The following is a 13355-nucleotide window of genomic DNA, read 5'->3' as shown; positions in this document are numbered from 1 at the left end:
AATGTTCTGTTTTGATGAAAATTAAAGTTGACCGGTTTAGTATGGTTTGTAAACTGCGGAGAGAGTGTATAATGTAATGGAAGCCCTTTCTCAGCTATGTGTGCTGGTTATACCACACAGTAATATTGAACTGTTTCTGAAACTTTTTTTCACACCTTTGGGACTGAATTTCCAGAGCAGAGTTCAATGTGTTTGCGTTCCCATAATTGTGTGTTTAGTGCTTGCAACAAATGACTGGTTTCTAATCTCAGGAGGTTCCTTAGCTTTTAATGAAAGCTGACCCTTTCCTTCTGCTGTTGGCAGTGCCTGGATGCGCATCCAGATGAAGTGGTCAGCGTGACCCAGATGGTCAAATCTGGAGGTGGAGTGTGGATGGCCTTCTCCGCAGGATCCAACATCCGATTATTCCACACGGAAACCCTGGAACATTTGCAGGAAATCAACGTGGTACCACGCAACACCCCCTTCACTGCAGGTAAAGTGATCACCATGCCTAGGAGCAGAATAAGGCCATTTGGCCCATCAAGTCTTCTCTGCTGTTCATGGCTGATCTATCTCTCTCTCTCTCTCTCTCTCTCCCCCATTCTGCCTTCTTCCTATAACCCCAGGCTCGCTTGTTCTACCTATTCCCGTGTGTATCTGTACGCTGACTTGATTGTAATCATGTATTGTCTTTCTGCTGACTGGTTAACACGCAACAAAAGCTTTTCACTGTACCTCGGCACCAGTGATCTAAACTACCTTGGCCATTCATTTAGGAACCTTTATCTGAGGAGTTGTACAGTTTGATAGCCACAGGGAAGAAGGATCTCCTGTGGCGTTCTGTGCTGCATCTTGGTGGAACCAGTCTGTTGCTGAAGGTGCTCCTCAGGTTGACCAGTGTGTCATGGTGGGTGTGAGCTGTATTGTCCAGGATGCTCCACAGTTTAAGGAGCATCCTCCCCTCCAAGACCATCTCCCGTGAATCCAACTCCACCCCAGGATGGAGCCAGCTTTCCTGATAAGTTTGTTGATCCTAGACTATAAGACAATACGTGAATGCAATCAAGCTGGCCACAGAGCACAGTTCGCTGTGGATACTCTGGTTTACCCCTTCACAAAACACTTGATGGTTCAATAATGAACAATTTGTCTTGCAGGTGGTGGTAGGAGATGGAATGGAATGTGTGGGAATAGAACTGATAACATTGTTCCAAATGGTAGCATAGATGCTGTGGGCTGAATGGTTTTCCAGATGATAGGAAAACAATTCCAATCTCCCTGGACTACCATTTGTATAGAAGCACTGTTCCCATTAATGTGCATTATCTCTGTTTGCCACTGGAGCATGTCTCTGATGAGCCCCAATGACTGAGTTGAGGCAATTCAGAGAGATATATTCTCAATGGTCTCAAGGTATCATAATGAGAAATTGGTCCAGAATTGCTTAAACGAATAGAGGTTGGATAATATGTTTTGTAAGTACCCACGTTAGAACATCTTTCACCTACTAGTCTATAAACACATTTATTTTACTCATTGAAGAATCGGAAATTGGATGAAGTCCAGGAGAGAGATCATTGTGTTTCATGGATCTATTGAAACATTGAGAACAGATAATACCAAACCATTAAATCATCCTCTTCCTGTAAATGTGTCTGCACTGGTTTATATTGATTGTCTACCTTCCTGTTTCTCCTGTCTAGGCCAAAGGAACATCTTAGTGACGTGCTTGCTGGTTTGCCAAGGAATGCTCTGGGTTGGGACCAATGAAGGAATGTTAGTTACTTTACCAGTTCCAAAACTTGAAGGAATTCCAAAGGTTACAGGTAAAAACTTATTTCTTTCCAATAGAAAATCTTGTTATTCTGTATTTATTTTCCAATGCAAGACTAGCCGTGTTGTAGTGGTAGACCGAACCCAACATCTTCACTTAAACCATAAAAGCCAATCTCGTGGAACTCCATCACAGGAAATAGAATAAAACGGTGCTGGATGTGTGTTCAACAAGTCAGGAACATCCGGAGAGTGAGAACAGTTAACGTTACAGTGGCCCCTTAGTAATGGAAGAAAATAGAACTTTAATCCAACTTCATACATGACATCAGTTGACACCTGACAGCTACCAAGATCCAAGTCAGGTGGAATAGTCGGCGAAGTGGGTAGGGGGGGGGGGGGGGGGGACACAGGAAAGGGGGGTGTTGGGAGTGTTACTTAAAGTTGGAGAATCTAGTCTTTCATACCATTGAGTTGTCAGGTGGCCAAGTGAGTGGTTGTTGGGAAGTGCGACTGGCTGAAATCTATTCTGAATTTGCCTGAATGGAACAGTGTTATCTTCCAGCTAACCCTTGTCATTGTAGCCTTGATAAACTGGAGAAGATGCAAGGAATAATCCTCCCTCTCTCCGTGTTAAAGTGCTATTTTAATCAAGATGTCATTACTTGGTCCTGATGTCACAACTGGGCTTGACGTGATTGTAACCGAGTACATGGATTCGGGATGAGGGGAGAACTGCAATGTTTGTGCTTTTGCCTTGTGCCTTTGATTTATTTGGTCAATCATGTTGTCTCATCCGTATTCCAGGGAAGGGAATGATCTCGTTAAATGCCCACTGTGGACCTGTGGAGTTTCTCATCCCCACCATTGGCTCGCTGGACTTGGAGCTATTGAAGAGTGAATCCACTGAAGACGTGCACGTCTGCCCAGAGGCCGACAGCAAAGATGACCCTTCCTCTCCGGACCCTGTTCAGGACCTGCATCAGGACAAGAAGCAGGGGATCTCTCTGTGTTACAATCTCCACTCCACCTCCCACCTGCCTGGCCACTTACTGTCTGCTGGTGAGGATGAGGTTCAGGACAGTGGGACATCCCCAGAGCACGGCATCGAGGACGGCTCCATCTACGAGATAGTGGACGACCCAGACGTGTGGGTGCGGAGCAGGTCTTCCACCCGCGAGGCGGTCAGGAGGGAGAAGGTCAGCTCGGTGGCCATTGCCTCTGGAGGCAGAGGCTGCCAGAGCTTCAACAGAGACTTCAAAGCCACCATACACACAAACCGTGAGAACATGTTGCTGATCTGGCAGATTCCACTGACGCTGTAATCTTGCCACAATGTGTGTGTGTTTGTACAATGAAGCCACTGGGAGTGTGGGACTGCCCTGCTCACTTGCTGCAGCCCCAAGGGTTTAGAAGGGAATAGTCTCTTTCACTGAGCTATGTACTCGCTAATCGGGAAGATGTGCTTGGTACAAGGATGTCACTTTCACATCAACTTCCTTTGCATGTGGTTTCTCTGAGGGTGGGTGAGCTGGGCAACGCTTCGACAAGGGGCAGGGAGTGTGTATTGTGCCATTTTTGTTTTCTTTCTCATTCCCTTGCTCTGACTGATGGTGTCTTATTCCCACCTGGAAGTCGCTGAACTCTCAGTGTTGTGCTTTGAAGAAAAGGGAACGTTGAATATTTTCCTCTTGATGTCCACCCTGTCATTCCCCCCCCGCATCTCACCAGGCAGGAGAACGGCCTCATGGGCGCTGGCTGCCCAAATGGCCAATCCTTGTGTGGGTGCCTGGACATTGGATGTCTTGAGACTAGTTGAGGGTGGAGGTCACTGAAGTGGGACTTGAGGCGATATTCACACACGTGCACTTTCCAGCAGAGGTCACTGGATCACCGTCGGGTGCGGAAGGAAACTCTGGCGCTTATAGACGTTGGCTCGTTCTCACCTCTGGCCACTTTCTTCCCGTTTAAGGGGCAGCGAGCTCATCGTGGTGCATCACTAGATACTGACTTACCCATGGGGAAGGTGCAGGACTGAAGCCTTCAGTCAGATAGGAAAATAATCTGGGGCAGAGGGATTTGCCAAAATAAAGATCTCTTTGTTGGTTGTAAATGGTTATCTATACAACTCAGTGATTCTCTTTCAACCTTTGAATGTGTTTCATTCATGTTATCCAACAGTTCGGTGTCACTATTCCTGATCTAGACTGAAGGATGGGGGCAGACTCTCGTTTTGTGTGACATCTACTCCACATTCACCAAATCACTTACATTGTAGCACCCCAATAATTGCCACCCTTATTCTCACATTATTGAGCTTCCAAAACCACCCCGACATCTGACCTGGTCGTCTGGGTTACACAACATAGTTCAGGCTGCCACCAACATTTTGCACTATTGGTTCTGAACATTTAAACAGCAGAACCCCTTTCATACTCTTTGTGGTGTGTGTGTGTAGAATTTGTTCAGGAAGGGTGCGTTGGGCAGGGTATTGCATCATTCAGCCTACTTTTTAAACCATCACATTTCTAAATATTTTTCACATCAAAATGAATGGAAGTATTCAGCTGTTTTAAAAATAATTGTGAACAAAACAAATGTAAGAATACCAAAGCTGTTCCAATCGTTTTTTCCCCCCAAGATAGAAAATTGCATCACTCCTCTGGCTGGATGGGAAGAATTGCAGAGTTCCAACTTTCAGTGTTTTGATGCTTGTGTCCACATTATATTTCTGCTGACTTTGAACCTACAAGTGGAAAAAGGTGTTTTAAAGTGTAAAATATCAGAAACATTTCTGATCTCCACAAAGGGTAACTTTTTGAATGCTGCATGATAGTTTGGGAATAGTTGGTGTTTTTAGAATCATGGAAGTATATGTTTACAGCACAGAACAACATTATTTGTTCGTTGTATCTGTGCCAGCTCTGGGCTACTGACATGTAAATATTGACTGTTTGAAAGCTATAGCGATAGTATTTACTCAGGGTTTGAAATTCCCCAGAACGATGCCGTCTCGTTGCATGCTGAAAACATTCCAGGGAATATTCCTTGCTCCTGTCCATTGTGCAGCAGCTCCATGTTCATCCATGGCAGGCAACCTTCACAAAGCCAATTCTCTCCACTATAAAACATTGGTTTAAAGCAAGAGTCCAAAAATCAAACTGGGGTCTAAATTTCAATGAACTGTCTTTCTAAACCCATATCATATGTTTGGGAATTGAGGCTTCACAGGGTCTACATTGGAAGCTGGAGCCTCGATGGACTAACTTGCACATTCATTCTGTCACTCAAATTAGTTTGGTAAATGATTTGGAAGACACTATCCAACTCTGAGTTCCAGTCATCAGTGGTCTTTAATGTGCGACTTCTTCTCCTTTGTCCTGTCCCCTGCTGATAAACAGCTTGGAGTTTGGGCAGGAAACACAAATCACTTGCCAACGTTGTTTAGAAAGTAATAGAGGAAGTCCATAAAGCCTCCAGTCGAAGTACAAGTGTTTTCTGGATGGATATGTTCGTTTACACTCTGCTGTACCATATTGGTTGAATCTACAGGACTGATCTTCCCAGCTCTCCACAGCCCCAGGCGATTCACCATTGACTGTTAACAGTGGCTGCAATAGGAAGGGATGAAGTGTGTTGTGAAACTAATATAATTTGCCTCTCAAGGTAACTGCCAGTGTGCAATAAACGTATCATTACGAGGAAACAAAACGCAGTCTCCACTCAATCAGCTCTTTTAGCAGAATCCTGAACTGTTTGTGTTTCTGTGCCTTGGGATTCAGTTACTGGTCTTAATCACCTCAGATTATAGAGGGGGCTGTTCCTGCAAACTGTTCGTAGCCTGGATGGTTCTCTAGATGGAATTGTGGTCATGATCAGAGTTCCCGGGTGGCAGAAGATGCCTGCAGCCCCTTAGCAGCAGTTTAGAGATACAGCACGGAAACAGGCCCTTCGGCCCACCGAGTCTGCTCCAACCAGCGCTCCCCACACATTAACACTATCCTACACACTAGGGACAATTTACAATTTTACAGAAGCCAATTAACCTGCAAACCTGTGCATCTTTGGAGTGTGGGAGGAAACCAGCGCACCTGGAGAAAACCCACGTGGTCACAGGGAGAAGGTACAAACTCCATACAGACAGCGCCCGTAGTCAGGATGGAACCTGGGTCTCTGGCGCTGTGAGGCAGAAGCTCTACGGCTGCCCACATTGTTTATATGTATGGGCTGTTTGTAAATCAGGCGTTTAACTTTTGGACGGCACAGAGGAGGAGTTGCTGCCTCACGGCGCCGGAGACCCAGGTCTACTGTCTACGGGCGCTGTCTGTACAGAGTTTGTACATTCTCCCTGTGACCTGCATGGGTTTGCTCCGGTTTCCTCCCACACTCGAAAGACGTACAGGTTTGTGAGTTAATTAGCTTGGTATAAATGTAAATTGATCCTAGTGTTTGTAGGATAGTGCTACTGTACGGGGTGATTGTTGGCTGGCGTGAACTCGGTGGGCCGAAGGGCCTGTATCTCCAAACCTGGAGAAGACCTATATTTATGTAACTGAATGGGGGTTGCTTTCATTAAGTGTGAATCTCAGATCTCAAATATTCATGATGCTGGGAATTATACACTTGAAATCAGGTAATTCTTATCAATCTTGCATGTATTGACTGCATCTTACTCTGGTGGCCAGTTGAAGATACATGGAGAGTGTTTGCTGAATGTCAGTATTGTTTGTGGCAGCAATATTCTGTTGCTCTTCAGGCTGTCCGATAAACAGCCCAGGAGCTTTCATTAGGGAGTGATTTAGTGCTTAATCTATCTCCATTATTCTTTCAATGATCTACATGTCCAAGGAAATAATGTTGGCCATTTTAATCTGAGCCAAGCCAAGAGAGCTCAGTTGTTGCATGTAGCTGCTGATTAGTTGTGACTTGAGTGCATAGGGTTGGGTTTCCCAAGCATCAGTCATCCAAGTAAAAACAAAATCAACTGCAAATGCTGAGCAGGTCAGGAGGAATATATGTCGGAAGACAGATATTGAAGGACCCAAAATGCTGGAGTAACTCAGCGGGTCAGGCAGCATCTGTGGAGAACGTGGATAGGTGACGTTTCACAGAGTGCTGGAGTAACTCAGCGCCTATCCATGTAAACGTCACCTATCCATGTTCTCCACAGATGCTGCCTGACCCGCTGAGTTACTCCAGCACTCTGTGAAACGTCACCTATCCATGTTCTCCACAGATGCTGCTTGACCCGCTGAGTTTCTGGGCGATGTTTCTGGTCGAGACCCTTCTTCAGACGTTCCTACAGGTACCTCATGGTTACTCATTGATTGCAGCCCGAACATGATCCAATGCAACCCTGATAATGTACTCCACTCGAAGAGCAGCACTGAGAAGATGAACTAAACAGCTTTGTCTAGTCCTTGCAGAATCTATTCACCAGCCTTCATGTTCAATTAATGGTTAGCCAACAAGTGGATTTTTTTTCTATATCTCATGAAAAAATGTAAAACAAATTCAAAAACTGCTCAATTGCTGCTTATCTCCGTCGTCATCCAGCAGTTTGCAAATTCAACGGCACCTTGACCATGATTAGATATTCTCACTCAATCTACGTTCATCCACTGTCATTTGTTACTTGCTCTGGGAATTCTCTACCACTTAAAAATGATGATCTAATACTGGAAAGGGCACTGAATCGTATCTCTTTATGCCGTTTACATATAAAGCTTGGTGGTGCTGGAGTAACTCAGTGGGTCAGGCAGCATCTGTGGAGAACATGGATAGGTGACGTTTCACAGAGTGCTGGAGTAACTCAGCGGGTACAGCAGCATCTATGGAGCTAAGGAAATAGGCAATGTTTCGGGCCGAAACCCTTCCGGGTTTCGGCCCGAAACGTTGCCTATTTCCAGAACGGTTTCGGTCCGAAACGTTGCCTATTTCCTTAGCTCCATAGATGCTGCTGCACCATAACTCAGCGGGTCAGGCAGCATCTGTGGAGAACATGGATAGGTGACGTTTCACAGAGTGCTGGAGTAACTCAGCGGGTCAGGCAGCATCTGTGGAGAACATGGATAGGTGACGTTTCACAGAGTGCTGGAGTAACTCAGCGGGTCAGGCAGCATCTGTGGAGAACATGGATAGGTGACGTTTCACAGAGTGCTGGAGTAACTCAGTGGGTCAGGCAGCATCTGTGGAGAACATGGATAGGTGAAACACTCTTGATCCGAGTATGTTTTGGGTCATGTTTGAAGGATCCCTAACACAAAATGTCACCGATCCATGTTCTCCAGCGATGCTGCCAGATCTGCTGAGTTACTACAACACTTTTTAAACATAACAAGCTTGTGCAGATTCCCTGGAATGGCACAGTCAGGCATCAGGATACAAGACCAAGAAAGGGCACGAGAGTTGGCAGACATCTCTCCATCGTCTGGTTCACCAGATGTTGGGCAGGTGCTTCCTTGTGGCCACATGGGTGAACAGCTGGCAACGTCACCCAGTACATGTAGATGTGGCATGGAATTTGCACTGTGGTACAGGCTGCTGATCAAATCCAGACTATATTCTGGTCACCTTCTCCAAAGCCTTCACCTCCTTTATAATGGGGCGCCCAGAACTGCATGCAATCCACGCACACACTTGGAAAACGCCTGCAGATGGTAATGTGATTAAAATTCAGATTATTTTATCTTTATGTGTGAACAAGATGCTTGTACAGAATATTAAAAGGATACACAAAGCTGCAAGACTAACCAATTTTGAAACTGGTCAAAAAGGACTGTCAAAAATTGGCTCCTCATTTTGGGAGGTAGGGAGCATAATAACAAAATGATTTAACACTAAATGGATGTTGCAACAATGCAAAAAACAGCAATTGAGCAATTTTTGAATTGCTTAGATTTTTTTTCATGAGATATGAGAAAAAACTTCTGCTATTGAATAACCACTAATGGGATTGTGACACCTATGATGACTGCTGAATACATTCTGATCAGACCAGGCCTAACCTGCTTGGAAAGGGAATGCTGCAAACAATCAGGAGTTGACCAGCTTCACAGAGAGATTGATTTTTATGTTTATCCAAGTGGCAAGAAATATTTCCATTTTCCAAAAAGTCTTTCAAGGTTTCTTTGCCGTATTTGCAAGATAGGTGCGATCAAATGAAGCAAGCTGCTCCCTGTCAGCATCAAGCTGAGCATCAGGGCCTTACAGGTATCAGAGGATTCTCATCAGCGGGCTGGCTGAAGACTTTACCTTTAATTTAACTGGAAAACTTACCTCTGAGAATTAACTTGCAATAACCGCTTGTGAATCTTTCCCAGCCTCTACAACCCTCCCCAAACTCAGTGCTTCTCATCATTTTCCTTAATTCTTTAAGCTCTTTAGCAATGCCTGTGCTTCCTTTCTGAAGCTAGCTTGACCATTTATAGTATCGTTTAGTTTAGAGATACAGCGTGGAAACTGACCCTTCGGCCCATCGAGTCTACACGGATGATCACTGAACCAGGGACAAGGAAATAGCGTTCACGTCAATCGCGGCCCTTTGACACTTCACCGCTCTGAACAGGTCTACAGTGAGTGGCTACTTGTGCAACTTTAGACTTGAGATACAGCCTGGGAAGAGGCCCTTCAGCCCATCAAGTCCGTGCTGATTAGCGATCACTCCTTTGTACACTGGGGACTAGTGAGGCTAATTAACCTGCAAGTCTTTGGAGTGTGGGAGGAAACCGGAACACCCAGAGAAAACCCACGTGGTCACGGGGAGAACGTACGAACTTCATGCAGACAGCACCCGTAGTGAGGATCGAACCGGTGTCTCTAGCGCCGTGAGGCAGCAACTCTACCGCTGCGCTACTGTGCCGTATTTAACTGCAGCAAGACTTGTGCTGTCATGTACAACTAATAATAATAATAATGGATGGGATTTATATAGCGCCTTTCTAATACTCAAGGCGCTTTACATCGCATTATTCATTCACTCCTCAGTCACACTCGGTGGTGGTAAGCTACTTATGTAGCCACAGCTGCCCTGGGGCAGACTGACGGAAGCGTGGCTGCCAATCTGCGCCTACGGCCCCTCCGACCACCACCAATCACTCACACACATTCACACACAGGCAAAGGTGGGTGAAGTGTCTTGCCCAAGGACACAACGACAGTATGCACTCCAAGCGGGATTCGAACTGGCTACCTTCCGGTTGCCAGCCTAACACTTAGCCCATTGTGCCATCTGTCGTCCCGATGCCAACTGGCATTGCTTCGAGCACTGGCTCTTGATCCTGCCCGTAAATTCACACCATGTTATGGATGAAAATCCTTGACGTTTGCAGCTATTTATTTTAGACGTCACAATTTTGCAAACTGAATCAAACATAAACTGGACCCACACGCTCAATAATTTGCACTGAATCTGTTCTCCATTTTAGCCACATACAGATAGATCTGTCCTGCAGAGCTTGGTTTAAGCATTCATCGACATTGCAATACCTGGGTAAATCCTTTAATGCAACAGCCTCTTATGCTTTCTGATTCCTTGTGTGGAACTTGTAACTTTCTACTTTCTAGAATGGTTGTGGATTAAAATAATCCTTCAATTTCTGCTCCACTTGAGTGAAACATCTTCGGCTTTCTGTGGGTCTATTAGATTAGTGGCCGGGTTTATCTGTTTAACTATTGGTGTTCTGGCTCTGGGCATGCTCAAACCATCCTCTGCTCCAAAGGACCACTCACCAGAAGTGAATAGCTCTTCATTCCTTGATGCTGTGAGGGTCTTGCAGGCTGGAATGCACACGTTTATGCTGTCTATCTGTCAGGGGTTATGGGGAGAAGGCAGGAGAATGGGGATAGGAGGGAGAGGTAGATCAGCCATGATTGAATGGGGAAGTAGACTTGATGGGCCAAATGGCCTACTTCTGCTGCTATCACATGATCTAACCTCCCTGAGATGGATCTGCCTGTTTCCTACCTAAACGGTGACAACAGAGTGATAAAATAAATGAAAGACTAAAGAAATTCCTGCTCATCTTTCTAAAGGTACGTCCTTTTATTCGGAGACGATGCCCTCTAGTCCTAGACTCTCCCACAAGTGGAAACATCCTCTCCACATTCACTCTATTCAGGCCTTTCAGTCTGAAGAAGAATCTTGACCTGAAACGTTGCCCATTTCTTCTCTCCAGAGATGCTGCCTGAGTCAGACCCACTGAGTTACTCCAGCATTTTGTGTCCATCTTCCTTTCAATGACCACATGGATATATAACATCTATGATGTCAATATATCATGTATACATGGATATGTACAGAAACAGACCCAGACAAGCAGGCACACCTACACAGACAAACACACGCACGCTCACGCACACACAGATGCCCGTGTACACACGCATACACATATACATGCATGCACAGATGCCTGTTCACGCACATACGATCTCATACCAGCATACACACACAAGCATACAAGTACACACAGATGCTCGCACACATGCATATGCCCACACACAGATACATGTACACACACACACACACACGCACCCACACATACACTCACACACACACACGTACATGTACACACACACACCCACACTCACACACACACACACACACACACACACATACCCACACATACACTCACACACACAGGTACATGTGAAGTTAACAAACCACAAACTCATTGCAAACGTGAGTTTAAATAATTTGATATGAACTGAGTTACACATATTACATTTTTCCCGTTAATGCTTATTTAATGAAAAGTAAATAAACTGTTATGTGTAGGATCCTGCGTATATTTCTGGTTCTAACACAAAATTAGCTTTTGGCTTGATGTGGAGTATTTTGTTTGCTGGGGTGGATGGTGATAATATTGATGGTGATAATGTTCTAACGGCTGAGCCTTGGGGAATAAAACTGCTGTTGTGTCGGTTCCTGTGAACCGTCCCACATTGCTGGGTCTACAGGGAGAATTCCAAGGCTCGGTGGAATCCTGGTCGATTCTTTTCAGTAATGCAGCGCATCGCTACTGGTCAGTTGGGTTCGGAGTGGAGTTGGAACATAGGAACTGGTGGAAGTTCAGTTTAGTTTAGTTTAGAGAAACAGGCCCTTCGGCCCACCGAGTCTGCACTGACCAGTGATCCACGCACATTAACACTACCCTACACACACCAGGGACAATTTACATTTACACCAAGCCAATTAACCTACAAACCTGTACGTCACTGGAATGTGGGAGGAAACCAAAATGTTTGGAGAAAAACCACGCAGGTCACGGGGAGAACGTGCAAACTCCGTACAGACAGCACCCGTAGTCAGGATAGAACCCGGGTCTCTGGCGCTGTGAATGCTATGGCAACTCTACTACTGCACCTGGACCAAGAGTTCGATCGCAACTGTTGGCTTTACTATTCAGCCACATCATGGCTAACCTGTGAGATGTGTGTGTAGGAGAGTGTTAGTGTGCGGGGATCGCTGGTCAGCCTGTTTCTGGGCTGTGTCTCTGAAGTGTAAAATACTAAATATCACAGTGCTGGTCTATTTCTAAATGGTGTGAAAATCTTTTTTTGAAATGAACAAAAAGGAGTTTAACTGGGTTTAAATGGGAAATTGATTTCCCAATGAGCTTGGATCTTCATTTAATTAAATGAGTTGCGATTGAAATGGAAGCATATGCAAACCCCCTCGGGAAGTGAGGCACCTCGCGAATTAACTGGAGACTGAGAACTCAGCTCTAATCCTTTCATTGCACCATTGTTATGTAGCACCTGGTGATGTCTCTGTCATCCATTACCTGGGTCACTGCTCCCAATGAGACTATTTTTTGCAATTGACAAATGCACATGGGATTGAATTGTAGCAAATTACATTATAATGCATATAATTTAGCTACATGAAGCCATGAAATAGTCTGGCCTTAAGCCTATAGAACACGGCACTAAAATAGCAGAGGAATATGAGAGGCTCATTCAACTCTGATAAAGGAAAGCTCATTGTGGAGAGGAATATCTACAAGGTGTCGCTGTGCTTTGTGTTAGATGGCGATATTCTATTCCACAAAAGATTCTAGTATGTAACCTTTACTTTAGACTTCAGAGACACAGCATGGAAACAGGTCCTCGTCCCATCGAGTCAACTCTGACCAGTGATCACCCTGTACACTTGCACTGTCTGACACACTAGGGACAATTAGGTTCATTAACGTGTGAAGCTGGTGACCTTTGGAGAGTGGGAGGGATTCAGAGCACCCGGGGGAAACCCACGCAGGTCACGGGGAGAATATACAAACTCTTTACTGACAGCACCTGTAGTCAGGATCGAACCCGGGTGTGTGGCGCTGTGAGGCAGTAACTTCACTGCGGCCCCACCGAGACCCCACACTGGACTGTACTACTATGCAGCAAGCAACAGCGAGGCAACCTAGATCTTTGCCCTGTCCACTGAGTTGGCTCTTCGTAATGTCCTCGTGTAACGGAGAAAGCCAAACATGTCATGATTTTCACTGGAAGGCTGATGAGTGTCCACATTGTGTTAGGACAAGGATAGGCATGGTTGCAATCCCTTCTAAAGTTAAATGCAATGTCAGCAACAATGTTAGGGGCACAAAGTG

The 13355-nt window shown here is 45.3% G+C and overlaps 1 protein-coding gene across 5 annotated transcripts in view; it reads left to right on the top strand.

Moving 5' to 3' along the window:
* Positions 1 to 5077, top strand: part of arhgef10l (Rho guanine nucleotide exchange factor 10 like) — a 101581-nt gene extending 96504 nt beyond the window's left edge. For all 5 annotated transcript variants that reach the window (XM_033048445.1, XM_033048446.1, XM_033048447.1 and 2 more), the window contains 3 exons: positions 304 to 475; positions 1686 to 1808; positions 2563 to 5077. In XM_033048445.1, coding sequence (XP_032904336.1) covers positions 304 to 475; positions 1686 to 1808; positions 2563 to 3080 — 813 coding nt within the window. In that variant the 3' untranslated portion in view covers positions 3081 to 5077. The remainder of the gene's footprint in view (positions 1 to 303; positions 476 to 1685; positions 1809 to 2562) is intronic.
* The last annotated feature ends 8278 nt before the right edge of the window (positions 5078 to 13355 follow it).

This window comes from Amblyraja radiata, chromosome 31 (assembly GCF_010909765.2).
Source record: "Amblyraja radiata isolate CabotCenter1 chromosome 31, sAmbRad1.1.pri, whole genome shotgun sequence".
NCBI classification, from domain to species: Eukaryota; Metazoa; Chordata; class Chondrichthyes; order Rajiformes; family Rajidae; genus Amblyraja; species Amblyraja radiata.
The sequence above is the reverse complement of the archived record's forward strand: the minus strand, read 5'-3'. Positions and strand labels throughout refer to the sequence as shown.